This window comes from Physcomitrium patens, chromosome 14 (genome assembly GCF_059467195.1).
Source record: "Physcomitrium patens ecotype Gransden chromosome 14, ASM5946719v1, whole genome shotgun sequence".
Classification (NCBI taxonomy): domain Eukaryota; kingdom Viridiplantae; phylum Streptophyta; class Bryopsida; order Funariales; family Funariaceae; genus Physcomitrium; species Physcomitrium patens.
The window spans coordinates 2,804,439-2,831,954 of NC_143423.1; the positions used below are offsets into that span (position 1 = coordinate 2,804,439).

Genomic DNA, 27,516 nt, shown 5'->3' on the forward strand with positions numbered 1-27,516 from the left:
ACTATTGACTATTAGTAGTTTTAGTCATTTTATAAAACAACTAATAAGGACTAAAAGATGCCAAAGATACATGTCTATAAAAGTAATAATCTATTGCAATCCATGGCAATATTAAGTCCCAATTCTAATGATTATCATAAAATAATCTATAATTTTTGAGACCATGCTTGACAACCTAAATAATCCTTTTTATCAAGCTATTTTCCTCAAAATATTTTATAGAGGTGGTGCAATGATCTATAAAAGATTTAGTATAAAAAGCTTCTTAAACTTTATTTAATTTCTTTTCTAGATCCATTAAGATTATAACAAGCACTCCAAAACATGTCAACATATAATCAAGAAGTATCATAGTTGCCAACTCTGAAGAGCTTTGTGGCAAAACCTTAAATTCAATCTATTTATTAAAATATTTTACTATTATTAATATATATTTAGCTCTATTTGAGGTGACAACAAGTAATTTAGTAAAGTCTAAAGACTAAAGATAGCCAAAATCTTTGATGGATAAATGTCAAAGATATGAATCTCAAAGAAAGAGAATCCTCAATACACTCTTCTATCACTGAAGAGAACTAGAAAGTCACTCAAAAGGTGATGTAATATTAACTAGAATGGCTATTGCCAAAAACAAGAAGACTAAAAAGTCTTGAAACAAGACTAAGACTAGAAAGGCATTGATAAGAGTGAAGAAGGCTTCATTCTTGCCTCCATATATACTATCTAACTAAGAGCTATATGGCGATGTCATATAAGACCTCCAACATGTGTTGACTTTGTTAGCCACATGTCTTATCTTGTAAGGCAAGTTATCTATGTATGTGCCACGTAGTTCACTTGTTCCACAAGCTATCAATACATGGTTAGCTTTTTGGCCAAGTTTCTAATCTACAAACACATCTAAAGTCAAAACCGTATCTATGAAGCTTCTAGGAAGCTTCTCTAGAAGACTTTATGAAATTATTCTATATTTATCTACTTCTACTTAATCTTATAAGTAATTACTGAGATAAATATATATGTCCGTGACATTACCCCTCATTTTAGAGACGAGTTCCATGAGAAGCAGTCTTCATATATTGAAGAAGTCCAAGATGTAGCAAATTATATTTGCTATATACTTTGATCTTTGCTCTCTTTGAAGATGATTGATAGGTCCTCTCAACCATCTATAGTGTCCCATACAACGGCAAGAAGACCATCCTGTTATTTGGTCATTGTTGAAGCCTTCATAACTTCCTTCCAATAAAACATTTGGAACACTGTCAGGAGTTGTTCCTACCTCTAATAAAATCACTAAACATCGAGAGTCTCTTCTAAGGTTGTGATACCAAACACGTTACATCTTGCCATCTATTCGAAGAAAGACATGTCGTTCTTGAGGATCTTTATCTCGATTTTGTCCTCTTAAAGGTTGTGACAATCACAATGTCTCATCTAGTGAATCCACAAATAAAATCTCTTGAATTGAATCTGCTGATTTTTGGTGCTCCCTTTCATCACAAATAAACAGAAGCTACAATGAAAGATAGAAGATAGAATATTATTTTCCTTTGATCTTATTTTTTTTATAGCAAAGGTTTGCTATTCTTCATCTTGGTTTTGATGGAAGTCGTTGATGAAAGACTTCAACTTTCTTTGCTGTATTTGTAAGATTTTTTGATGACTCTCATGTGCATTCACTAATATCATATCCATACCAATGAATAAGATATTCCAACCTATTTCAATGCCACCTTGAGTCTAGGACTTCTTCCACTTCAAACTCTTGATTATTATCCACTTCTATACAAAGAAGTGGCATTTGTCTTCTTTCCAAGATATTTACTATCTTATACGGCTCCAAAAGTGATACGAGAAATACATGGTGGATCTTCATAGACTCCTATAGATATAATCGATAGGCAACAAGATTGATTTATTTACAAATAAGAAAAGGTCCTAGCCTACGATAATCTAATTTATCACTAAGATGAGTACTCTTGATATTACGACGAAGTAACCATACCTTGTTATTTATATTATATTGTAGTTGGTCCTTAAGATAGGCATCCACATTGGTCTTTTATTGTTTATGAGCTTCATTTAATTGTATCTTCATTGTTGTATGTAGCTCTGACAAGCGATTTCCTAAATCTTCCATCGTAGAATTATCAACTTTTGAAAAGTCAAAAATATCAAGATGTGGATGATAACCATAATTAGCAAAGAAAGGTATTTATTGAGTAAAAAAATGTACCAAATTATTATATACAAACTCTACCAATGGTAAAAGAATTGTCCAATCATCTTGATGATAATTGATGGTATATCTCAAATATTGCTCCAGAACTTGATTTATTCATTCTGTTTGTCCATCAGTTTGAGGATGAAAAGCTGAAGAAAGATTTATATCCATCTTTAGAATCTTGAATATGGTTCTTTAAAATCTTGATACAAATTGAGCCCCTCTATCTAATATAATATCCTTTGGCAATCCATGATAGCGATAGATATTGTCAATAAAAAACTTAGTTATTTCTTCACATGTGATGGATCTTGTACATGGTACAAAATGTGCCATCTTGATAAAACAATCTACTATCACAAATATATAGTCATAAGAATTTGAGATTAGAAGATCCATGATAAAATCCATAGAAACAGAAGACCATGGTTGTTTTGGAATAGATAACGACTGAAGAAGTCCATAAGATCGATGACGAGGAGTTTTTGATCTTGAACAAACATCACAAGATTGTACAAAATCTTTGAGTGCCTTCCACATTTGTGGCCACCAAAAATCCCTGAATATTAATTCCAAAGTTTTATTGTACCTAAAATGTCCTACTGCTAGAAAGTCATGACGAGTTTAAAGAACACGTAATTGAGCTTCACCTTTTGGAACATATAGGTGTCTTTCAAAATATAATAGATTATTCTTGAATTCAAACTTGGAAGTATCATGAAACTTAGAGGAAGTATCCTTGATATCCTAAACAAGAGGATTAGAGGACATGCTTGATTGAATTTACTTCACAAATGTTGAATCAACAGTCAATGTTGATTTTATAGCTTGAAGATGAAAATACTTGGGCTTCAAGAAAATTGATCTTTCTAGATCAAAAGATGCATCTCTTTCTTTTGGTACAAGATAAGAATGTTTAGAAAGAGCATTCGATAGATCTTGTTATTTTTCGAGTCGATAAATAATCTTGAAATTGAATCTAGATAAAGACATGCTCCAATGGGCTTGACGAAGATTCAAGACACATGTTGACATGAAATACTCAAGGTTCTTATAGTCTGTATATACGGTAACCAGACTTGAGGTGCCTTTTAGATAATGACGCTATTCTTGAAATGAATCTATGATTGCAAGGAGCTCTTTTTCATGGATCTCATAACTAATCTCGACTGCTAAAATTTCCTCGAATGGAAAGCTATTGGGTGGAGTTTGTCATCTATTCCCATTTGTAACAATACGACATCTATAGCAAAATCTGACGCGTCTGTTTTCATAAAAAATACTTTGGAAAAGTCAACTCAATATAAAATTGGTACAAAAATAAACTCATTCTTTAAAATATTAAATGATGCTTCTGCTTCTTTACTCCACTCAAGTTTGTCTTTACAAATCAAACATGTAAGTGGAGCTGCAACTTGAAAAAAATTCTTTATGAAGATTTGATAGTAATTAATAAAGCCCAAAAAGCATTGCACATCTCGTACTGTTCTTGGAATCTTTCAATTTATGATAGCTTGAACCTTCTTAGGATCCATCATAAGGCCTTTGTTGGAAATGATGTACCCTAAAAAGTCAACTTAAGTAGTGTAGAATATACACTTTTCTAATTTGGCATATAATCCTGCATCTCTAAGTTTCTATAATACTCAACAAATATGAAGCTCATGTTCTTCTGTATTCTTATAGTAGATTAGAATGTCGTCCAAATAGCAAACAATGAAACATCTAAAAACTCACAAAAAATATCATTCATAAGATGTTGAAAAGCGGTCGATGCATTCATGAGTCCAAAAGTCATGACATTATATTCAAAATGTCCATACCTAGTTCGAAAAGTAATCTTCCATTCATCTCCTTCTTTGATACGAACTAAGTTATATGCTCTTCGTAGATCTATTTTAATATAGATCTTTGCTTGATTGAGTTGGTCAAAAAGTTCCAAAATCAAAGGCAAAGGATACCTATTTTTGATGGTAAACTTGTTGAGTCCTCGATAATCCACACACATTTATACAAATTTTTTTTTTTCTTCTCAAATAAGATAAGAGCCCCAATTGGAGATTTAGAATGGCATATGAAGTTCTTTGCCAAATTCTCATCAATGTATTCTTTTAATGCACTCAATTCATTCTGCAATAAGCTACAGATTGATCGAATGATTGTTGAGCTCTTTCTTACAAATCAATTGAACAATCATAAGGTCAATACTTAGAGAGAATAACTCCATTTTTTTTTTCAAAAATGTCTTAGAATTCTTGATATCGGTTAGAAATACTACTTGATATTATTTCACCATTAGAAATGGATGTAGCATATATAGCAAAAGATGATCTTTCTTTTGCAACATGCATGAAAGCTTTTGCACCTACTAGTAAAGGTTTGGACATATTGGACTTACGTACTTCTATTTTATTAATGCGATCTTGGATTATACTATCAAGAAAGTTAAGATTATAAAAAATCCAATCTATTTGAGGGTTATATTTTTCTAGCCATGATAATTCTAAAATATTAGATTAGAGGGAGATTTTATTACATTAAATACTACTATGCTATTATGATCTTTAATTGCTACATCTAAAAGAATAGTTTTATGGATAAAATTTCTAGAAGACAATGAACGACCATCTATGACTTCTACATGTATGGATTTAACTTTCTTCTCTAAAGATATTATTTGATTTTTGGCAAAATCTTCGTCTATAAAATATGCTGAGGCTCCTGAATCTAACAAGGCAAAGACTTTGTGATTATTAGGTCTTAAATATATTTCTATTATAAAATAAGGTGATGAGTCTAAAGAGAAGATAGGACCTTTATTAGGTATTGCACATGATTCCAGTCGCACAGTCCCTATTATAGCTGAAAAAACTCGTTTTCTGACACATTATCTTCTTTGGTAATTGTGTTCCTCATTTTGTAATTTTGTTGCTTCTTTGGACAATGTTGAGCAGTGTGCTTAACTTCTCCACAATATAAACATAACTCCTTTTCACAATGTCAAGTCTTTTTTTGCTTTGTGAGAGGTTTAAAACGCATCATATCAATTTGCATTGGTTTCGGCTTTGACAAATATATTTTAGAAAACTTGGAAGCTTCCGTCATTACTTTACATGTTCTTCTTCAACCAAATCCTTGTTCTTGATGCCTTTCAAATAAATGATTGTCATAGGCAATAGCTTGAGTAATAAATTATTCCAAAGATTTTATTTTTGGTATTATTAATAATAAATCTTTGATGCTATCATTCAACCCATATCAAAATTGGTTGATAAGTGCTTTGTCGTTCCACTCCACATCGTAAGCAAGATTTTGGAATTTGGCAGCATATATAGTGGCTGATCATGATCCTTGCCGTAAGGATAAAAACTTGGTCTTTGTTACTTGTTCTTGATCACTTCCTCTGAATGTAGCTATAAAAATTTCTAGGAATGAATTCAAATCATAAAAGAGTTGTGAATATTTTTCTATTAATGGTGTAAACTAAGAAAAAATACTTCCTGATAGTAGTGCACTTATAAATCCGACTTGGGTAAATCCATCAAGATATTGGAAAGGGTGCAACCTTAGATAGAGCTTGATTTGTTGCAAAAATCCTTAAATTTTTGATCTTGTTCCATCAAACTTCTGAGGCATACTAATCCTTGTCCCTGTCATACTTGTAGAAGAAAAACTTTGTAGATTTGGTTGTGACATTGATCTACTTGCTTCTTTCAAATGCACAACTTCTTGCCACAAACTCTGAACTTCTTCTATAGGCGTAGGCATAGTACTTCCATGATTCACATTAGAAATTCATGAGATTTCCACTCTTAGAGTGTTGACAAGCTCATGAAGATCTGCCATAGTTACAAATCTATTCTTACTTTGGTTGACAGTAACATCCATAATCTTTCCTTCTATAGACAACTCAAACATATTCAAAAGTTAAATTAGAGGAGGGTAATCCACAACCTCTAAAAACAAATCCCACAAAGAGGGATAATCCACTTTTTTTAAAGAAAAGATCAATGTTAGAAAATAAGATTTTTTTAATTTAAAGGTGGATAGTCCGTAACTTTCAAAACACAACATTAGAAGTAGAATAATCCACTCACTTCTAAAATAAGAGAGAAATAATATATTAGCACTCTTGTCAAATTGTCAAGGACATGAATCTCGAAGAAAGAAAATCTTCAATACACTCTTCTATCACTGAAGAGAACTAGAAAGTCACTCAAAAGGTGATGTAATATTAACTAGAATGGCTATTGCCAAAAACAAGAAGACTAGAAAGTCTTGAAATAAGACTAAGACTAGAAAGGCATTGATAAGAGTAAAGAAGGCTTCACTCTTGCCTCCATATATACTATCTAACTAAGAGCTATATGGTGATGTCCTATAAGACCTCCAACATGTATTGACTTTGTTAGCCACATGTTTTATCTTGTAAGGCAAGTTATCTATGTATGCGCCACGTAGTTGACTTGTTCTACAAGCTATTACACAGAGATAACTTGTTCCACAAGCTACCAATACATGGTTAGCTTTTTGGCCAAGTCTTTAACCTACAAATACATCTAAAGTCAAAACCGCGTCTATGAAGCTTCTAAGAAGCTGTAGAAGACTTTATGAAATTATTCTATATTTATCTACTTCTACTTAATCATATAAGTAACTATTGAGGTAAATGTATATGTTCATGACAATAAAAGTGTCAAGTAAAGTAATAATATGTTAAAATTTGACTTAATTTGATCACACACTTCATACTAAAAAAACATATGTAGTAGCCTATTGATACATACTTGTCTATCAATATTAATTATACAACATTAAATATATTATATATATCTAAAAATATTTAAGCTCCTCAAGTACATTCCATATCACAAAAGCTCTCTAAATTAATCTTAGAACTATATGCCTAGCTTTATTAGACCATACACAAAATACTAAATTATTTTTTCAATAAAACCTCACTATTTAGTGATAAATCTTATCTCTTTTTTTAGTAGAAATACTTGAAAAGAATATCCTTTTTGAAGCTTGTGCAAGCCTAAAATGTCCTTCCATACATTAATAAATACTACGATTCTATCAAAATTCTTATTTGAGTATTGATTAGATATTACAATTGTTGAGCATGACATCAAAGTTAGATATGTGGTTGCATATCAGCCAAGAATTATTTCTATATCATAATTTCCATGTCATTGAGCTTCAATCAATCTCTCTTCTAAGAGACTTAGATTACTAGTAAGTATTTTTGCATCTAAATTGGTAATGTTTATTCAATGCACAATATCAAAGTCATATTTTTAAATCAACATTGTCCATTTAATAAGCTAGTGAATAAGTTTTTTTTTTTTTTTTTTTTTTTTTTTTTTTTTTTTTAATTTTATAAGCCACTTCAAAGATTGATGGTTATTTACTAATATAAATTGTTTCTTATACAAATAAGATTGGAAATAAGTAATGGCCAAAAATTTTGCTAAAGCTTCTACTTTTTAAGCTCAATAGCTAGATTTTATACTATTATTACTTACAAAAATAAACATAATGACATATTTCTATCCTAAATCATTTTTTTATATCAAGATTGCTTCTAATGCTACTATATTCTACTTTGTGTGTACTTAAAAAGATCTAATAGCATCCGGATGTCAAAGCATTTGAACTTAATTTAGCTTTTTTTTCAATATATCAAATGCATGTTGTTATTCATCATAACAAGTCTATGGATGATCCTTATCTATAAGATTAATTAAAGACTTAGAAATCAAATAAAAATTCATGATAAACCTTCAATAATATTATGCCAAATCAAAAAAAATTCAAAGTTGTAAAATATTAATTAGTGCTTAAATTTTCTATTAGGCATCTATCTTTGTTTGTTGTATACTAAGATCTCTTGAAATAATTATGTAGCCTAAATATGATAATTATTTGTGGAATAATTTACACTTATTACAATATAAACATAATTCCTATTGATATAATATTATAGATATATATCTATTGTAGTTGTTATTTAGGTAATATGAATTGGTTGAAGTATATAAAAATAGATTAATTTCATAATACCTTATAGAAAAGCTTTCTAGAAGCTTCTTAGATGTTGTTTTGACTTTACATATATTTGTGGTTGATTGATAATTTAGCAATTTGATCAACAAGCTAACTATATACCATATGTGTTGATAGCTTGCCTAACAAGATAACTATGTGGCGTCCATATAAAAAACTTGCCTTACAAGTTAAGATACATGTCATGCAAAGTTAACACATTTTTGGAGGTCTTATAGAATGTTGCTACATAGATCTTAGATAGATAGTATATATAAAGGCAAGAGTGAAGTTTTCTTCATTCTTATCAATTCTTTTTTTTCTTCTAGTCTAATTTCAAAAGTCTCTAGTTTTTTTTTATCTTTTGATAATAGCTATTCTATTTTTTATTTTAATATATATATTTTTTATTTTTCATTTTGTTATAACTCATTAAAAGAGTTTCACTTAGTTTTTTGCTTTCATTAAGTTCTTATTTTTGATAAATTAAAAAAATACACTTATAATATCAAAGCTTTATCTTTTTTTGATTAAAAGTAGATTATCTCCATTTTTTTTATAAAACTTAAGCATATTAGAAGTTACAAATCAGCCTCTTCTAAATTGATATTATCTTTAGTATTTTTTCTTTGTTTTTAAGTCTTTTCTTCAATTTGCTTCGAGCAATATTAAACGTCTTTCTTTCTTTAAATGTTATCATAGCAAAGCTTCTTAAAATAAATAGTGTAATGGCATAAATGCAAGAGCAATTGAAAGAGTTAATGCTTGCAATGTATCAACTCAATTTATCACCATAAAGAGCAATAAGAATGGCAAAGAGCAAAGATATAGACATGATTGAAGTTGTTTCAACATCTGCATCAAATTGTGTCCCTTTTTTTATAGTGGAACATCTTTTTAATATTATAGAACAAAAGATTATATTGCTCGAGAAGTTTGATAATAAAAGATCTAAGTTTTGAGGATTTATCAACCAAATAGAACTTGTAATTAAATTTCAATTTCAAAGTTATCCAATTCTAGGATTGCAAATTAGATTCATTGGTACACTTCTTTCAAGTTGAGCATTATCATAGTTTTCATCTTTTTTTGAATGACAAGATTCAATATTAAATAATCTTGAGGCTTTTTTTGAAGAGTTTTGATCCATATATGGAGAATATAATCTAATTTGTATTGCAATCAATAAGATCCATATTTTACAATTATGTAATCAATTGGTAACATTATATGCTTCATAATTTTAACAACTTACAATTAATATTAAGTAGGATGGTATTGCACTTGTAAGCTAATTTTTCTATGGATTACAATATGAGGTAAAAAACTTGATGCTCAACTTATCTAATCTTCAAACATTGAGTCAAGTAATTGACTTTGCTATGAAATATGACAATCAATTTTTTGAATTTTATTTTGAAAGTCGCACAAAAATACCTCAATATTACTATAATTTAATGAAAATACCAAAGTCTTCTCAAAAATTATATTTGAAAGTAGAAGATATGCAAATTGATGCAATACATTTCAAACCTCTTATTGAGCAAGAAAAGATTCGTTGTTGTTAAAAAAATTGTGCTAATATTATAGAGAACTTAAGCACACTGCTCAATATTGTCTAAAGAAATAATGCAACCACAAAATGAAGAGTACGGTCGTAAAAAAAGATAGTATGTCAAAAAACAAGTTTGTCCAGCTATAATACAAACCATGTAGATAAAACCTTGTACATCATCTAATAAAGGTTATATTTTATCTTTAGAATCCTCTTCTTATTTTATAATAAATATTATTTTAGGACCTAAAAATGAGAAAATCTTAGCCTTATTAGATTTAGGAGTTTCAACATGTTTTTTAGATGAAGAATTTGCTAAAAGATATAATATATTTTTAGTGAAGAAAACTAAATTTTTTCATATGGAAGTCATAGATGGTCATCTATTATCTTCAAAAAATATTATTTATGAAACCTTTCTATAGAGGTAACAACTAATGGTCATAGTAGCTTTGTAATATTTAATATTATTAAATCTCTCTTTAATTCAATCATTTTAGGTTTATCATGGTTAAAAAAATATAATCCAAAAATAGATTAGATTTTTATATTCTTGATTTTTTTGAAAGTAAAACTAAGAGTATAGTTGATCAAATAGAAAGTTATAAGTCTAGTATAAATAAACCTATATTTATAGGTGCAAGAGCTTTTTTACATGCTACAAAAAAAAAATTATCTTATATCATTTATACTTCACATATTTTTAATGGTAAAAAGACTTCAAGTAGCAATTTAAACCAATATTAAGATTTTTAAGATATATTTGAAAAATAGAATATAGATATTATACTAGAACATTGTTCCTATGACTACTCAATTGACTTTCAAGAAAGAACTCAACCACTATTTGGATCAATTTATACTTTATCATAAAATGAACTGATTGAATTCAAGGAATATATGGAAAAAAAAGTTAGACAAGAATTTCATATGCTATTTCAAATCTCTAACAAGAGCTCCCATTTTATTTGTGAAAAAAAAAGATAGATCATTGTGGATGTATGCCGATTATCAAAGATTCAATAAAATCACCATGAAGAATAGATATCCGCTACTTTTGATATCTAAACTTCTTGACTAATTGAATTGAATTAAGATCTATACAAAAATAGATCTACAAAGAGCAAATAATCTGATATGCATCAAAAAAGGAGATGAATGGAAGATTACATTTTGAACAAGATATGGACATTTAGAATATAACATCATGTCTTCTGGACTTAGAAATGCACCAATAGCTTTCCAACATCTAATAAATGATATTTTTTGAAAGTTTTTTGATGATTTTCTTGCCTGTTACCTAGATGTCATCTTAATCTATTCTAAAAATATAAATAAACATGAACTTCATATTCATTGTATGCTACAAAAACTAAGAGATGTAGGATACTATGCTAAGATACAAAAGTGTATATTTCAAACTACTCAAGTCGACTTCTTAAAATTCATCATCTCAAATAATGGACTTATGATAGATCCTAAGAAAGTTTAAACTATTATGGATTGAAATATTTCAAAAATAATAAGAAATATCTAATATTTTTTAGAATTTACTAATTATTACCAGATCTTCTTTAAAGACTTCTTTCAAATTATAGCTCTATTTACAAATTTGACTTATAAAGATAAACTTCAATAGAATTAAGAAAAAAAAAAAAAAAAAAAAAAAAACAGTATTTGAAGTTCTTAAAACAACCTTTATTTTTGCACCAATCTTACATTGCATCAACTTTTCTAATCCATTTTTTATAAAAATAGATACATCAAACTTTGGTTTAGGTATTGTATTATTAAAAATAGGAACAAATAATAAACTTCACCTAATAGCTTTTTATTTAATTATTTTTAATAGTCGAGATCAACTATAAGATTTACAACAAAGAATTTCTTGCAATTGTGGATTTGTTTTTAAAATAACACCATTATCTAGAAGGCACTTCTAATCCAGTCACTATTTATATTGACTATACGAATCTTAAATAATTTATGTCAATACGTATTTTGAATCATCGCCAAGCTTTTTGGAGCATGTTTTTGTAAAGATTTGATTTTAAGATCACTTATTGACTCAAAAAATAACAAAGTTTGTCAAATACTCTTTCTAGACATTCTTATCTTATACTAAAAGAAAGAAACGTATCTTTTTATCAATAAAGAACAATTTTCTTGAAGCTGGAGTATTTTCAACTTCAAATAATAAAATTGATATTGATTATTGATTCAATCTTTATTAAAAAAATTCAAACAAGTATGTCCTTTGATCTTCTTATTCAAAATATCAAAAATCATTCTTCTAAATCTCATGATGCTTTTAAGTTTGAATTCAAAAATAACCTACTATATTTCAAAGGATGCCTATACATTCTAGAAAAAGAAGCACATTTACTTGTTTTTTTAAGGACATCATGACTTTCTAGCGGCCAAATATTTTGGATATAACAAGATTTTAGAACTTTTATTTAGAGATTTTTAGTAGCCATAAATGTGAAAAGCAGTGAAAGACTTTATCCAATCATATGACATGTGTTCAAGGTCAAAAACTCTATGTCATTGATCCTATAGAATTTTCCAACTATTACCCATTTCAAAACAACTATGGTCTTCTGTTTCTATAGATTTTATCACAGATCTTCTAGTCTCACATCTTTATGATTCTATATTTGTGATAGTAGATCATTTCACTAAGATGGCATATTTTATACTATATAAAAAATCTATCACAAGTGAAGAAACAACCAAAATTTTCTATAACCACATCTATCGCTATCATGGATTGTCTAAGGATATTATATTGAATAGATGAACTCAGTTTGTATGAAGATTTTTTAAAATACTTTTTATGATTCAAAAAGTAGAAATAAAAATATCTTTGGCTTTTCATCTTCAAATTAATAGACAAAAAAAGCATGTAAATTAAATTTTGGAGTAGTATTTGAAGTGTATCATCAAGTATCAACAAGATGATTGAATAACTCTTTTTTCATTGGTAAATTTTGCTTATAATAATATGATATATTTTTCTATGTAATAAATAATGTTTTTATTAATTATGGTTATTATCCATAATTTAATGCTTTTGACTTTTTAAAGGTTGATAATCTTGTAGCGAAAGATTTGGAAAATGATTTATTTGAGTTACATACAACAATAAAGGCATGACTAAAAGAGGCTCAAGAACAACAATAGAGTAACACGGATGCTTATCATAAAGAAAAATCTTATTTTTAGGTTAATAATAAGGTATGGTTACTTTGTTGTAATATTAAAACTATTCGTTCTTATGCCAAGTTGGTTTATTATAGATTTAGACCATTTTTTATTTGTAAACAAGTCAATCCAGATACTTATAGATTACATCTACCAAAGTCTATGAAAATCCATCTTATATTTCAAATGTTTTTTTTAAAGCCATAAAAAACAAAGAATATCTTGAAAAGAAGACAAATATCTCTGCCTCCTACATAAGTAGATAATAATTAAAAATTTAAGGTAGAAGAAGTCTTAGACTCAAGGCAACATCGACATATGTTGGAATATATTATTCATTAGCACGGATACAATATATATAGAAGCTAGTAAAAATTCATAAAAATACAATAGAAAAGATCAAAGTTTTTTATAGATGACATCCATCAAAACCAAGATGAAGGATAATAAACCTTTGCTATAAAAAAAACAAAATTTAGAAAAGATTGAATTCTACCTTCTATCTTTGTTTGTAGTTTTTATATAATTAAGGCATTAAAAAACTAGAGAACCAATAGCTAGCAGATTCAATTCAAGAGCCATGATTTTTTGACTTATTGGACAAGTCATTACAATTATAACAGCCTTCAAGCTGACATAATAGGAATGAAGACCTTCGAGAAGGACATGTTTTTTCCTCAAATAGATGGCAAGATATAACGTATTTGATATTACAACCTAGGAAGAGAGTCTTGATGTTTTATAATTTTATTAGAGGTGGAAATGACTCTTGATGGTATTATAAATATTTTATTTGAATGAAGTTACAAAGGTTTCAAAAATAATCAAATAACAAGGTAGATTTCCTACCTTAAAAGGAGGCATTATCAATGGCTAAGAAGACCTATCAACTACTTTCAAAAGAAACAAAGATCAAAATACGTAGCAAATATAATTTGCCGCATCTTAGACTTCTTCAACATGTGATCACCACTTCTTGTGGAACTTATCTTTAAAAGGAGGAAGTAATATCAAGAATATATATATATATATATATATATATATTAATTATCATCTAGATAATATGAATAGGTAGAAATATATAAAAATAAATTAATTTCATAATATCTTTTAAAAAAGCTTTGTAGAAGCTTTCTTGATGTTGTTTTGACTTTACATGTATTTTTAGCTAATTGATAGGTAAGAAACTAGATTAAAAAGCTAATCATATACCATATGTATTGATAGCTTGTGGAATAAGCTAACTATGTAGCATCCATATAGAAAACTTACCTTATAAGTTAAGATATGTATTTTGCAAAGTCAATATATTTTTGGAAGTCCTATAGAATATTGCCACATAGATCCTAGGTAGATAGTATACAAGTGTGAAGTCTTTTTCACTCTTATCAATTTCTTTCTTGCTTCTAGTCTAGTTTCAAGAGTCTCTAGTTTTCTTATCTTTTAACAATACCTATTATAATTTCTTTATATATATATATATATATATATATATATATATATATATATATATATATATATATATCACATTTCTTTGAAAGAATTGTACTTATTTATTTGCTTTTATTGAGTTCTTGTCCTTGACATATAACTGCTCAAATATAATCTATAAATATCTCACATGATGTTACAGATTGCTACCAAAAATAATAATATTACAATGTAGCATCTAACAAATAATAAGGCAACCAGTATTTAATCCATTTTCTTTTAAAATATAGTTGGTGTATTTTTAAGGCCAAATAAAAAAAAACTTCTAGTAATAGAATTAATCTTTGTTATCTTGATCAACTTCCTAAAATATTAGCTTTTAATGATTTGGCCTAGTAAGGCCATACTATTGAATTTATTTTTTAATTTGGTTCTTTTTTATCTAAAATAAGATACTTATTTGGATTTAAAATGAAGCAATTATGATTACTATAGTTGATGAATATACTTAAATTGATTTTTTTAGATTTTTTTTATTTTTTATTTTTTATTTTTTAGGCTTTTTATATATTAAAGATTTTTTTAGAATAATAAATATTCTTTTTAGTATGACTAAATTTAAAACACCTTTGATAATACATTGTCCTTTTATATTGAATTTTCATGAAGGTACTTGTAACAAAAACAATCTTCTTAGGTATGGAAATATTTTTCATCCAAACAACCATGTTAGAATCATTATGTTGATAGAAGGCTCTATCACAGGTCTCAACTTTTGCAAATGCTTGTGCCAACATTGTCTTGCTATTATAATTAAAAATAATCCTTAATATAATCAGTTCTAATAGTTGTTTGTCAATCTTTGAAAAAAATAAAATAAAATAAAATAAATAACCTTGACAAGTTGACTCTCAAAAAATATACTCCTTGATTTTATTGCAAATTAAGCCAAATAAGTATATATAGTGTATGCAATATCTTTTTTTCAATACAAGTTTTAAATTTGTTGCATTTGATTACATTTAAAGCTTCTATACTTATACATTAAATATTTAATAAATGCTCTAAGAAGCTCTCCTATTACAAACATAGTTGTCTTTACATCTTAAGCCATCACACCTTTTTTTGGTATCTTTTGTAGTTGTATCATTTTTTAATTTTTTTGATTTTTTTGTGGATCTTCTTTGTTCAATACAAAAATTTAAGTAAAAAAAAGCACCTTCTTTAAAAACTGAGAGAAGCTCTATATTGACTTCTTAATAATGCTTAAGTTCTTGCAATTAAAGTGAGTATTATTTACTCCTTTCATAGGTCTAAAGTGCTTATGCTCAAAATATTGTAATAATAGCTCAAAGGCATATCACTCATTAAAAAGAAAAGAAATTTGATATTTTTTCTTGAATTATGTTTGATATCTAAGCTTTTAATTTGACAAGGAAATGCTCTCAACTTTTTCCAAAATAAATAAATAAATAAAATATATATATCATATTACGGGAATTGTCTTCTATCTCATAAAATGTGTCTATACTCTAAACTCAAAGTCTTTTGGTATTACCTACCATTGAAATAACCTACAAAACCTTAATAATATCCATTGGTAGCGTAAAGTCTTGGATATGATGAATGACTAAGTAGTCTTGCGAAAGAGTTTAAAAATATAAAGTCTTAGTATATGTTGTAAAAATACAACTTAGCTAACTAAAAATATTTAAAGGCTTAAAGACAAAATTTGCTTAAAATTATCACCAATATTTGCACTTCACTAGAAATCACCTCTATATCACAACAAGGCCAATAACCAAAACAAAAAGATCTTGTTAGCCATCAAGATGATCTCATTTCTATAAAATGCATATTAACATAGACTAGTATAACACAAAATAGGGCAACACCAAAAAGCCATACACAATAATACTTATAATTAAGAGAAGATACTGAAACAAAAATAAAAATCTAAACTAAATCTTTATTCCAAACAATATAAAAGCAAAAATCATTAATAAATCAAAGTAATTGGTATTCACCTATAGATGATATTCACAAATTACAAAACTTGTAATAATAAGAAAAGATCACAATAAAGAATTTAAAATATAAAATATAGAAAAGAAAAGGATTAAAATTCAATTAAAAATAATAATAATAAATAAATATGACTTTATTATTCCAAATGACTTCTAATTTATAAATCTAAAATAACATTAATTTTTTAAGAAAATTTCTAAGTAAAAATGACTTTTAAAATATTAAATTTAGACTCCATATATTTTTAAAGTATACTTCTAAACTTTGATATGTAAAAACATTGGTTCTTTTATTTTTATTTATATTTTTTTATATGTTTGTGTTTATGAAAGCTTCTATGACAATGCACCTTTACAAATTATTGTATGGCTCTAAAGACCACTATATCTCTTGTCACAATAAAGTTCTATCATTGTATAATTATTATCTGTGTGGAAGACTTATTACCATGCCATAAGTTTAAGCAAATTTCTATTATTATTGCTACTAGTAAATACTTATTATAAATTATTTCTTCAGAAAAAAAATAAAAATAAAAAATAAAAATAAAACACAATTTGTATACAATCAAATTTTTGCAAACACTCAAATCTGCACATAATTTAATATGATTAAATTATTAGAAGAAGTACTCTATTACAAACATAACTAGCATTAGTATTTACCTCAAGAAGATAGATTAGGCAAAAGTGAATAAAATTTTTTAAATTATATAATATTCTTTGGACTTTACAAAATCAAATTTGACTTTATACATATTTGAAGATAATTAGTAGATTAAAAACTTGACTAATAAGTTGGCGATGTAGTGCAAATATAAGAAACTTAATTTGCAAGTTACATATATGTCTTACAAGTTAAACACATGTTGGAAGTCTTATAAAATATAGCCACATCATTCTCAATTAGATGATATATATAAAGATTAGAGTGAAGTATTTTTTATTTTTTTTAATCCTATTCTTTCTTTTAATCTAGTTTCAAGAGTCTCTTGTCTTGTAATCTTTAACAATAGCCATTCTAGTTTTTTTTAGAATATATATATATATATATATATATATATATATATTTTCTTTGATATATATTTTACTTATTGATTTATATTCTTTGAGTTCTTATTCTTAACAAAGATAAGACAAAATAATCTTTGAATGCAAGAATGCATATAAATTAATTTTTTGTTTCATCAATTTTTTCAAAAAATCTTGTTGTGATTTCAACCATTGTTGCACTTAACCTTAATAATGCTTGCGTTCACATTGTAATTTATCCAATTGCATCTACAACCAGATTTTTGCACTGTACTTGAAAGCAAGTGCAATTTTGTTGCACCAATTTGCAACTTTAAAAAAAAAAAAAAAAAAAAAAAAATCAGCATCACATCTTTGCATTTGTGTCCCATTACTTTGACGGCTCTTGCAACAATTTCTAGACTTCAATGCACACCACATTGCAACCTTCTAACACCATAATGCTCTAATATTGAAAAACTCTTGTGATCCATACAACAACTCTATGCTCTCATATAGTATTTGCACACATTGTAATCTAGTCGTACATGAGATAATATCTTGATCTTTGGCATTGTATTATAATAGCCAGATATAAGAATTTTATTCAACAACAACTCAATATTACAACAAAAAAAATCAAAAAAATAATAATTCAAAAGAATGAAGAAATATCTTTTATTTTATTCTTGTTTTTATTATTTATTTCTTTCCTATTCCATTTTACTTTGCTTAAGTACAAAGTTGAAGAAGGGTGTGAATCACAAAATTGAATCACTTGTGTGTTTAGTACAAAAAATATACTTATGGTTCTTAAAGTCATTAGTCTAGTGAATTAGTATAGGAATTTTGAGATAATTAGCAAAAATAAATTGCTAATTGTGGAGATGCAATTTAAGGTAGAATTTATTATGATGGGTTTTTAAGATAAATATATTTTCCTTTAAATTATCTAATATTGGAAGAAGATTCAATAGTGGTAGTTTTGTTGTCATTGATTGTTTTAATTAAAATAGAAAGTTAAAGAAGAATTGTTGATTCAAACCTATTCAAAAGAACAAATAAAAAAATATTATTCATTAGTAGTCCTTAAAAATAAAATAATAATAGAAGAAGGAAAAACCAAAAAGAGAAAAACCAAAAAAAAAAAAAAAAAAAAAAAAAAACGATGAGGTTGCCCCTGAACTTCGGGGGCCTCATTGTTGATAAGGATCCGGGCCGCCCCAAATTTTGGTCTCTTCTTTTTTCTTTTGTTTTTGTGAGCTGTTGGAGGAGCTCCAAAGTTTTCAGTGCGTTCCATCGCCTGTGTGTGTGGCTGCGGGATTTTCTTTTCGTTCCGTTGAGGTGCTACAGTGCAGCATCCTCTTCTTTTGTATTGTGATCAGCGTGGAGCCGGAAATTAGAAGCGACAGTGGTACCGCAGTGCGGTCGTATTTTTAGGAAGGCTTTGTGTGATTCTAAAACGCCGACATTGCAGTGGCGACCTGCTTGTGGTTTTGGTGCGACTACAGCCACTAGATTTGTGGCTCCTCGTTGTTTTTTCTGCTAGTTACCCCTGCAATACGGAGGTGCGGCATAGGCGGAGGTGCGACGCGGGTTGCTATGAGCGGAATTGCTATCGGTGCAATTTTGTCCACAACAACTAGGCGGTGGATTCTCTAGTTCTTGGTGTAGATGCGGCATCCAGTGCGAAAGGCGGCGTGGTGCCCTTGCATATTGGCTTCAGTCCTTATTGACACAGCGCAAGACGTGAATATTCAAGCTCAATCGAGTGAACTGCACGAGACGAATCATCTCTAGACGTGATAGAGGATTTCGTATTGATCGGCTTTGCAATAATTCTATTTGATGTATGTCTCATCGTCTTGCTAGTTGACTTGCAAACTAGGGGAGCTAAAGCTGGAAGCTATTGGAGTTCAGTAGCAATGGAATCACAACTTGGAGTCGATTTGATTCAAATAAATAAATAAATAAATGATGACGTTCATTAGTTGAGATCAGTACTCCTCGAGTAGATTGTTGTGGAATAGATGCCATTAGTTTTGCCTTCGCGGTGGATATGTTGCGATAAGGTCAGTCATTGTGTGAGGAACGTGTGTGAGCGAAGCAGGGTTGTCACCCCTGGTCATGAGTTGATGTGGCTCGTCCGAGCAGTGACATGAACATTAAGTGCAAATTGCAAAAAAGTCTGTTTTGAGATCTGTTCTTGCATTCTTGCCGGCAATATTGGAAGTGATAAATTTGGGTGGATTTCCAGAGTTTGATGCTTGAGGCGAAGTTGTGGCGGTAGCTTAAAGAGCAGCTTTATGGATTCTTTGAATTTCCTATCTGGCCAACTTTCTCAGAGGGTACCTTGACTCCTTTATCCATCCGACGGCGAGGAATCCAGCTTCTGGCAATCAGGGCTCTATTGTTTCCACCTCATGGCAAGAGAGCTGTAGGCGGCGATTTGTTTTTTCTTCCATTATGGGGGTGAACAGGCAAAGTGGTGCAGTTCGGCTGGAGCAAACCAAACCAGCATTAGAGGCAACGGTTTTACATGTGCCAATAGCTTCGAAGGTGGCTTCTAATTAAAGTTCAAAAGGCAGTTTTTATCTACTCCACATGTTGTGAGTGCATATCTTAATTAGAATTGATTACTAAGAAAACTTCACTTGTGGATTGGACTTCATCTGGTGAATAAATTTGTGGTTGAGATATTTAATTGTAATTGATTGATAATTAAGAACTTGGATGAAGTTAGGTTAGAATTGGATGAGCTTAAATTTGGATGGAGTTTTTTAATCAATGATGAAATTTAAGCATAGATGAGAAGTTATTTGCAAATGAAAACTTTTACTTGGATGATTTTTTATTGGATGATTTTTAATTAAATAAAAAAAAAACAAAAATAAAGTAAAAAAATAAATAAATAGTTAAAAGAAGGAAAGTCTTTTAGGCATGAATTTTTTCAATGATTTATTATTACAAGTGTGAGTTAATAGTAGAGATTTGGCTTGATTACTTGGGTGATTTAAAAAGAGTAAAGATTGATTTGATTAGGATTTGAATAATAGCTACAACTTCTAAATATTACATAGTAATTCACTTGTTGTGAACTAGAATAACCTTCTAATTAGTAGATGCTTATTTTAGCTCATAAAAAGAGAAGATTTTGGTTGTAAGTCTCATTGGTTTCAAAAAGCTTTTACAACATCTTATATATAGCAAGTATATGTAGAGGTAAAAACGTAGCCATCTTTAGTATTATCAATGCATCTTTTGTAATTAAATTAATTTAAGAATCTTTAGTTTTTTTGTAATTAATAATAGTCATTCTAATTTTTTTATAATATTCTATCTATTTCTTTTTTAATTTTTTTTTAATATTTAATGATACATTAATATATTATCTTTCTAGTATTTTATAAATAATATTATTTTATTTTATATTTTATATAGATATTTCAAGTAATCATTATAAGAATAAATCTAATAGATTTTGAGATTTTTAAATTAAAATTTGAGGAAAAAATAAGTGATTTAGTACTTACTATATATATCATTTTTTTCTACTAACTTAATTAATAGTAGTGGTAGTAGTTTAGGACAAAATTAATATAACAAGTCATTTCATCAATTGAATCATCTTAAGTAAGCCATACAAAATGCAATTGTACTAACCAAAGAATAAAGAATTGTTCTTATAAAAACATTCAATGGTATTAGATTACTATTTTAAGTTTTATCAACAAACATTTTAACTTTGTCTCTAATTTTAACTTTTAAGTTATTCAATTAAAGTATTTTAATTCAAATTTATTATAATTCTACTCAATAAATAAAAAGTTCTTTAATTATATAACTTAAATACATTTATTTCAAAATTTTAGTCTTTGTGCAAAAAATATGACACAATTTGTACATCATCTAATGAAATCTATAATTTACAATAAGAAAATTAATGCATGTCAACATATGCATTACAATCTCAACAACTAGAAATAAATATCAAGTGAAAAAATATTATAGTATTAAATCAATAACTTTATAAATTATAACTTGATGTGGAGGATTTATTGTTTAATTTATCTTATCTTAAAATTTTAAATCAAATAATTGATACTGCTATCAAACTCAATAGTTGATTAATTGAATTATGAATAAAAGGTTGTAAGTTGACACCTCAAAGCTTCTATACTTTTGTTGTAATTAATTTTATGTATCAAGATATTTAATCAAAAATATAAGATATACACACTAGTGCTATATATACATATATATATATATATATATATATATATATATATATATATATTAAAATCCTCACAACAACAATAACAAAAAATTAAAAATAATTAAATAATTAAATAATTAATTCCAATAAAAAAGATTGTACATGTTTTATGGAGAATCAAAATATATAATTCAATATTATATCAAGAAGATAAGAAATTACAAAGAAAATTATAAAACTGACATTATATTTTAGAAGGTCTTTCTAAATTTATTTTAATTATATTAATTACAAGAATTTTTAGTATTTTGTATTATTTTATATTCTGAATTTTTGTCAAGTGCACTGGAGCATTTTTTTTTCTTGCAATTTGTATTTAATATTACATTTTTTTAAGGAAAAAAAAATAGAAGTAAAAGTAAAAAGTAAAAAATCTTATTAGATGTTTTGTTATAACATTTTTATTTTTTGTGAAAAAAAAGAGATGATTTATTTAATCAATAATTAATTTTTTTGCTTAAATCAAATCAATTGAGTCGAAAATTCCTATTGATATTATTTTCCTTGATAAAGTTCATTCAAGAATGTCAACAAACCCTCTTCTTTTAGATGTTCAAGTTAATTGTCATGATAATCCTATAAAATTTGATTTTAGGAATAACCTTTTTTATTATAAAGATTGTTCGTATATTTGAGTATATATATCTATTTTACAAAAAAAAAAAAAAAAAAAAAAAAAATTGTATATTTTTCCATAAAAATCACTAATTGGTTGAGGTTGTTAGCACGATTTAAAATCTATAATGGTCACTCTATAAAATCAATTGAGCACTATATAAAATCAATGTTCTTGGTGATCTTAATAATCCTTGTATTCTTAGTGTTCCTTGTGTTTGTAGTATTTTCAATATTCCTAGTATTCCCTATGTTCCTAATATTTCTAATGTTTCTAGTGTTTCTTGTATTCTCATGGTTCTTTGTGTTCCCAATGTTCTCAGTGCTATCTATGTTCCTAATATTCCTTATGTTTCTAGAGTTTTTGGTGTTTCTAGTGTTCTATATACTTACAACCCAAGTAGCACTTTCAAAATCATTGTTTCTTTGAAGTGGCATTGACAACAAATAGTTTTGGCTCTTCGTCAAATTTTCAAACTCTTAGCACTAAATTGTTGTAAGTTATAGGTGTTCACACTACGCATGAATCCTTGAAGAAGTCTTTGGAACACCAAAAATACATAGAACATGTACAAATTCTATTCCTTAAGGACATGGAGCTCAAAGAGCAATTGATTGAAAAGTTCCAATATATATATTATACATGTATGTATGTATGTATGTATGTATTGAATAATTTGGATCTTCTATTTTGAAAAAATGTTTAATCAAAAGAATAAAACATGAAGTTTTTTATTTTTTATTTTTTTTATTTTTTTCCAGAAATGTAATGATAACAGAACCAATAACATTTGTTCATCTCTTTCCTCATTTTTTGTGAATATATGGAGCATATATTTTGACAATTATAATTAAAAAGTAAATAAATAAATAAAAGTAGATACATATGCCCAAATAAAATATTTTTATAAGTCCACATCTAATGTTTCAATAACAACAAATGATTTAATAACTAAATAATTTTGATAATCATTTAGCTTGCTAAGTAAGTATATGTGTGTGTATAATACTAGTAATTTATATAATATATGGTTCAACTTCAAAATTTATTAATTGCATTATGGATTAGATTAGCAACCTTTTTAAAATTATGTAAACATGTATTTGAGGCTTAGTCATCTTATATGTAAAATTACTTGATTCCAAAAGAGATATATATTTTTTTTTACCTAGAAATTAGCCTGTAATTGTATTCAATTACATTTTTCAGAAATGCCATTCTTCATATACTTATTATAAGAACCACATTTTCTCTTAATTTCTCCTTCCGAATTGTTAAAATTGTAAGATCTTAGCAATGGCTATTATCACTTTGGAACCATGTGAACATTTTCTTGAGCATCTTCAAACCCTTCTAATCTGACAGAATATGTATGATGGAGGACATTACCCATGAAATTGTCAAAAATTGTTACATGTATCAAGACAAAAGTTATGATACAACATTAAATGTAGATTTCTTATTGGAGGGGGTGTTCACGTCAGTCCACACCATTCACTTCACTACTATCACAACATTACTTTACTTTGATTACTTTTATTATGATAAATCTGACTACTATCATAACATTAAGTTCTAACAATTTATTTATGTTGCGTCACTTTTCAAACCGTTATCCTTCCCCACCATGTGCTCGGAGCTAAACATTGACTGATTCTTCAAAGCAAGAAACTTCACATGAAAATGTAAAAGATACCAAAACATACTCACTTATGATAGAGATTTGCGACGACACTTCAGTTACACTACCTTTTAAGACAATTGCTGGGAATCAAGATAAATATCGCCAAATCCACAACGAATGCAGCGTCCTTGCGACAACAAAACACATTACAGACATTAGAATGGGAAAGGACACATTTTCACCGTATTCTTGTGGTACTGTGTCATGCAAGAAGTATCCACCGGCACATAGAAACAAGCACATCTCGTAAGCCCTCCCGTTTAGCTCCATCAACGATTGACAGATTAGAAAAAATGAACAGATATCTTGTTACTTTTTCTAGCCCTGCACAACTTAAATGAATAATCCATGATCAGATGTCTTATGTCACAAGACTCAGATATAAAATGTAGCAACTGTTCATTTGAGTTCGTACTTTGTAAGGTGCGGATAAAAACAGATCAGATAAAAATGCTGGTGAAACCTGTAAGCAGTAGAACAAGTACGAATCCTGAGCGACGAGATTGAAAAATGCACGGAGGCTAAGCGAACGACCCTGACCAGGTCACCAAACCATGCTGTAGACATGGAACGACCATTATAAATCAAGGCCAATCCCAAAACAAGTGATATGACGCACTGGCGCAAACATGCCCATTCACAATGTCACAGAACTCTCCAGTGCCGCCCTAACCTCAAAATCAAACCCCAATCGTTCACATTTCCATGTCTCTTTCACCACAACACCACTCCCCGACATTTCCAGACATCAAATCTCCACCACTTTACTCATATCGCATTCCCTGCTTCTTTTAAAACACAAGCTCGTGTGGCTTCACGCCTGACTTCAAACTAAACCTCGCACCCAAGTAACTCTTCAGCTCCGGTACTGCCTCGATCAGAGGGATCAGCTTCGCGTCGATTGCCTTCTGGTCCTCCTTCTTCTCCTCTGGCAAACTCTTCTCCTCCTTCTGCACAACACCATCCCTTCCCAACCTTAGCATCTACAATCTGTATACCAACCTCACACCGTCCCAACACACCCACCCACAACCCACCTCCCCACTACCACCCCACTACCGACTCCCTGCAAGACTCATTGCATTTGCGGCCTGCGTCACAGCAACACTTACGTCCTTCTCTGCTTCGAAAAACTCTGCCTCTCCCTTCTTCTTCTTCGCGACTTCCCTCTTGAAGTACGCGTCGGAGTACTTTGCAACGTCCACGGATGAGATGTCCACCTTAGTGGACGTCGCAATCACGTACGCCTGGTTCACCCTCCTCAATGGAACTCCATTCACCTTGAATGGTCCTGCACAATACACTCTTACGTTCACAGACCTCCACAACCATGCCAACATCGTTCCCTACAATCATCAACCACCAACCTCTGCCTCCTCGCACTCAACTCCCCCCCCGCATCAGTGTCAAGATTGTTAAATGTGCAAGCTATCCCAATCCCCCACTATCAACCGTCATCACTTCATTCTCCACGATCTTCACTTAGTGCTTCCGTGATGCATCGCACAAACACTATTCTACGTCCACATGCATCATACGCAGCCAGGTATCGCCTTTCACCCTCAAACCGCTTCCACCAACGCCAAACTCCGAAATTACATCCATCATAGAAGAGTTCCATACCGGTAACCAACAGCAGTCCAGATTCCAACTGCTTCAAGAACACAACACGCTTTCCCTTGAAGTTTCCAGCCAACAAGATCAAAACTGTCCCTGGAGTGATGCTTGACCTGAATGTTGCAACAGTAACCAAGTCAACTACAACAAATTCCTCGTTCGCGAATGCGTTTCATGGAACGAAACCAAAACAAACAATTCAGTTCTGGGCACATACACAGCGACACACGCAAAAACAATAAAACACAAAAAAATGGTGTCTGGCGCTGACATTCTAGACAATCCCATATGCATCGTGGCGTGTCAATGCCACGATTATGATTTCATAACCTCATGTACATTGCCATCTTCTCACCTTAAACCTTCGCCTCTACCCAACCCACGATTCTCAATTGTCCAATAATTCCCAGATAGCAGGGCATAAACATCTCAACTGAAAGGGAAGCAATCCTAAACAAAAACCCTAAATAAATAAAACATACCTCAGCTTGGGAGCGTTGATGACCTTGTTCTTGTGCAGGGGCTTGGAAACATCATCAGCGGGGTAGAACTTCGGCGCACGGACAGCGGGAGCCGCGGCTACCGCAGCCTTCTCGTGCGTAGGGAACTTCCCACCATTCTTGGCCTTGATAGCCCACAAGCCGCGCTTGTGGTAGGTCTTGGACCTGCCGCTGCGGTTGATGCCCCTCACCAGCTCCTTGCTCTTGGAAGCTTTCACTGACTTGGGAGCCATGGCTTCTACCAGAAGACCGGAAACAGACAATCTGGGCTGCTGCGGCAACGCAGCTCAACTTCGGCGTTGGCGAAAAAGAGATCTGATCGAATGCGCGGGGCAGACCTTCAAGCCTCGAGACACAAACCCTAAACTTGTGGATGAAGAGTGATGTGGACGACGTTCGTTATTTTTGGATGTCTCTCGTTGGTTTGGAGGGCTTGACCAGATGTGGCTCGCGTTATTGGTCAACGATGCTTTGCAATCGGTCTTGGGATCGAACCTCGTCTCCTACAAGTAGTTTGCTTTGAGAGGCGGGAAGCTGGAATGTTGGCTGTTGCTTGATTGTCATTGGCTTACAATTCCGTGTGTCATTTGTGTCAATGCCTCTACAATTGCAATGGTTTAATGTATACAACTTGAAGTGATCTTAGTGTTTTTTCATTAATACTGTTATAATTCATGTAAAAAGAAAGCTTGTGGTCATTGAATGTGATTAATGTTGTTGATATTTGTTTCTTCCCTTTGATGCACTACTCTGAGCATAGTTTCAAGTGTGGCTTCCCTTTGCAGTTCCAGTTACAATTTGCATGAATGTATGCAAGTGATGGTCGTTTTGGTCACAATTATGATCATATCAAACCCTTTTTTTTCTTTTTTTCTATTTACATTAATCATAATTGATTATCATTTTGTATTTTGTGCGTTTAGTTTCAAAATCTATCAGCTTTGAGCTTCTTGAAATTCTGCTTGAATGCAACACCAAGTTTTTTATTTGTTTTCTGTTACATCCTTTATGTTGTTTGGATAATTTTACAACAAGACCTTATCAAAATTGTGTTTGACTGAATTTTGTGCACAGGCTCGATGATGCCTGTGGGTCAATTCCAATTAGTATGCATAATAGCTCCATGTGCACTAAAATGTTGTTATTAACAATTTGGGTCTTACAGCAATAATGATCAACATGTGCAAAGGATATTTATATTACGGTTAATTTTTTCCAAACGGGATAAATTATGCAATGAGAGAGTAGATTTGGGATAGTAGATTTGGTGTTTCAATTAAAATCTCGAATAGGGGCTTAACTCATGTTATTTTTCAT

At 29.7% G+C, this 27,516-nt stretch overlaps 1 protein-coding gene across 1 annotated transcript; it reads right to left on the reverse strand.

The window, feature by feature from the left end:
* Positions 1 to 24,820: 24,820 nt before the first annotated feature.
* Positions 24,821 to 26,500, reverse strand: LOC112291690 (large ribosomal subunit protein eL6y). The gene is made up of 4 exons (XM_024539487.3): positions 26,182 to 26,500; positions 25,706 to 25,812; positions 25,195 to 25,373; positions 24,821 to 25,032 (listed from the first exon to the last, which is right to left on the reverse strand). The coding sequence occupies exons 1-4, from the start codon at positions 26,430 to 26,432 to the stop codon at positions 24,874 to 24,876; spliced, it is 696 nt and encodes a 231-aa protein (XP_024395255.1). The 5' UTR covers positions 26,433 to 26,500; the 3' UTR covers positions 24,821 to 24,873.
* Positions 26,501 to 27,516: the final 1,016 nt, after the last annotated feature.

What these genes read in the sequence shown, in the direction of transcription:
- LOC112291690 (XM_024539487.3), bottom strand. Translation starts at nt 26,432, where the DNA reads ATGGCTCCCAAGTCAGTGAAAGCTTCCAAGAGCAAGGAGCTGGTGAGG. An exon ending in ATCAACGCTCCCAAGCTGAG is followed by an intron (nt 25,813 to 26,181) that starts GTATGTTTTATT and finishes TGCAACATTCAG; the next exon opens with GTCAAGCATCACTCCAGGGA. An exon ending in TGGACTGCTGTTGGTTACCG is followed by an intron (nt 25,374 to 25,705) that starts GTATGGAACTCT and finishes TGTATTGTGCAG; the next exon opens with GACCATTCAAGGTGAATGGA.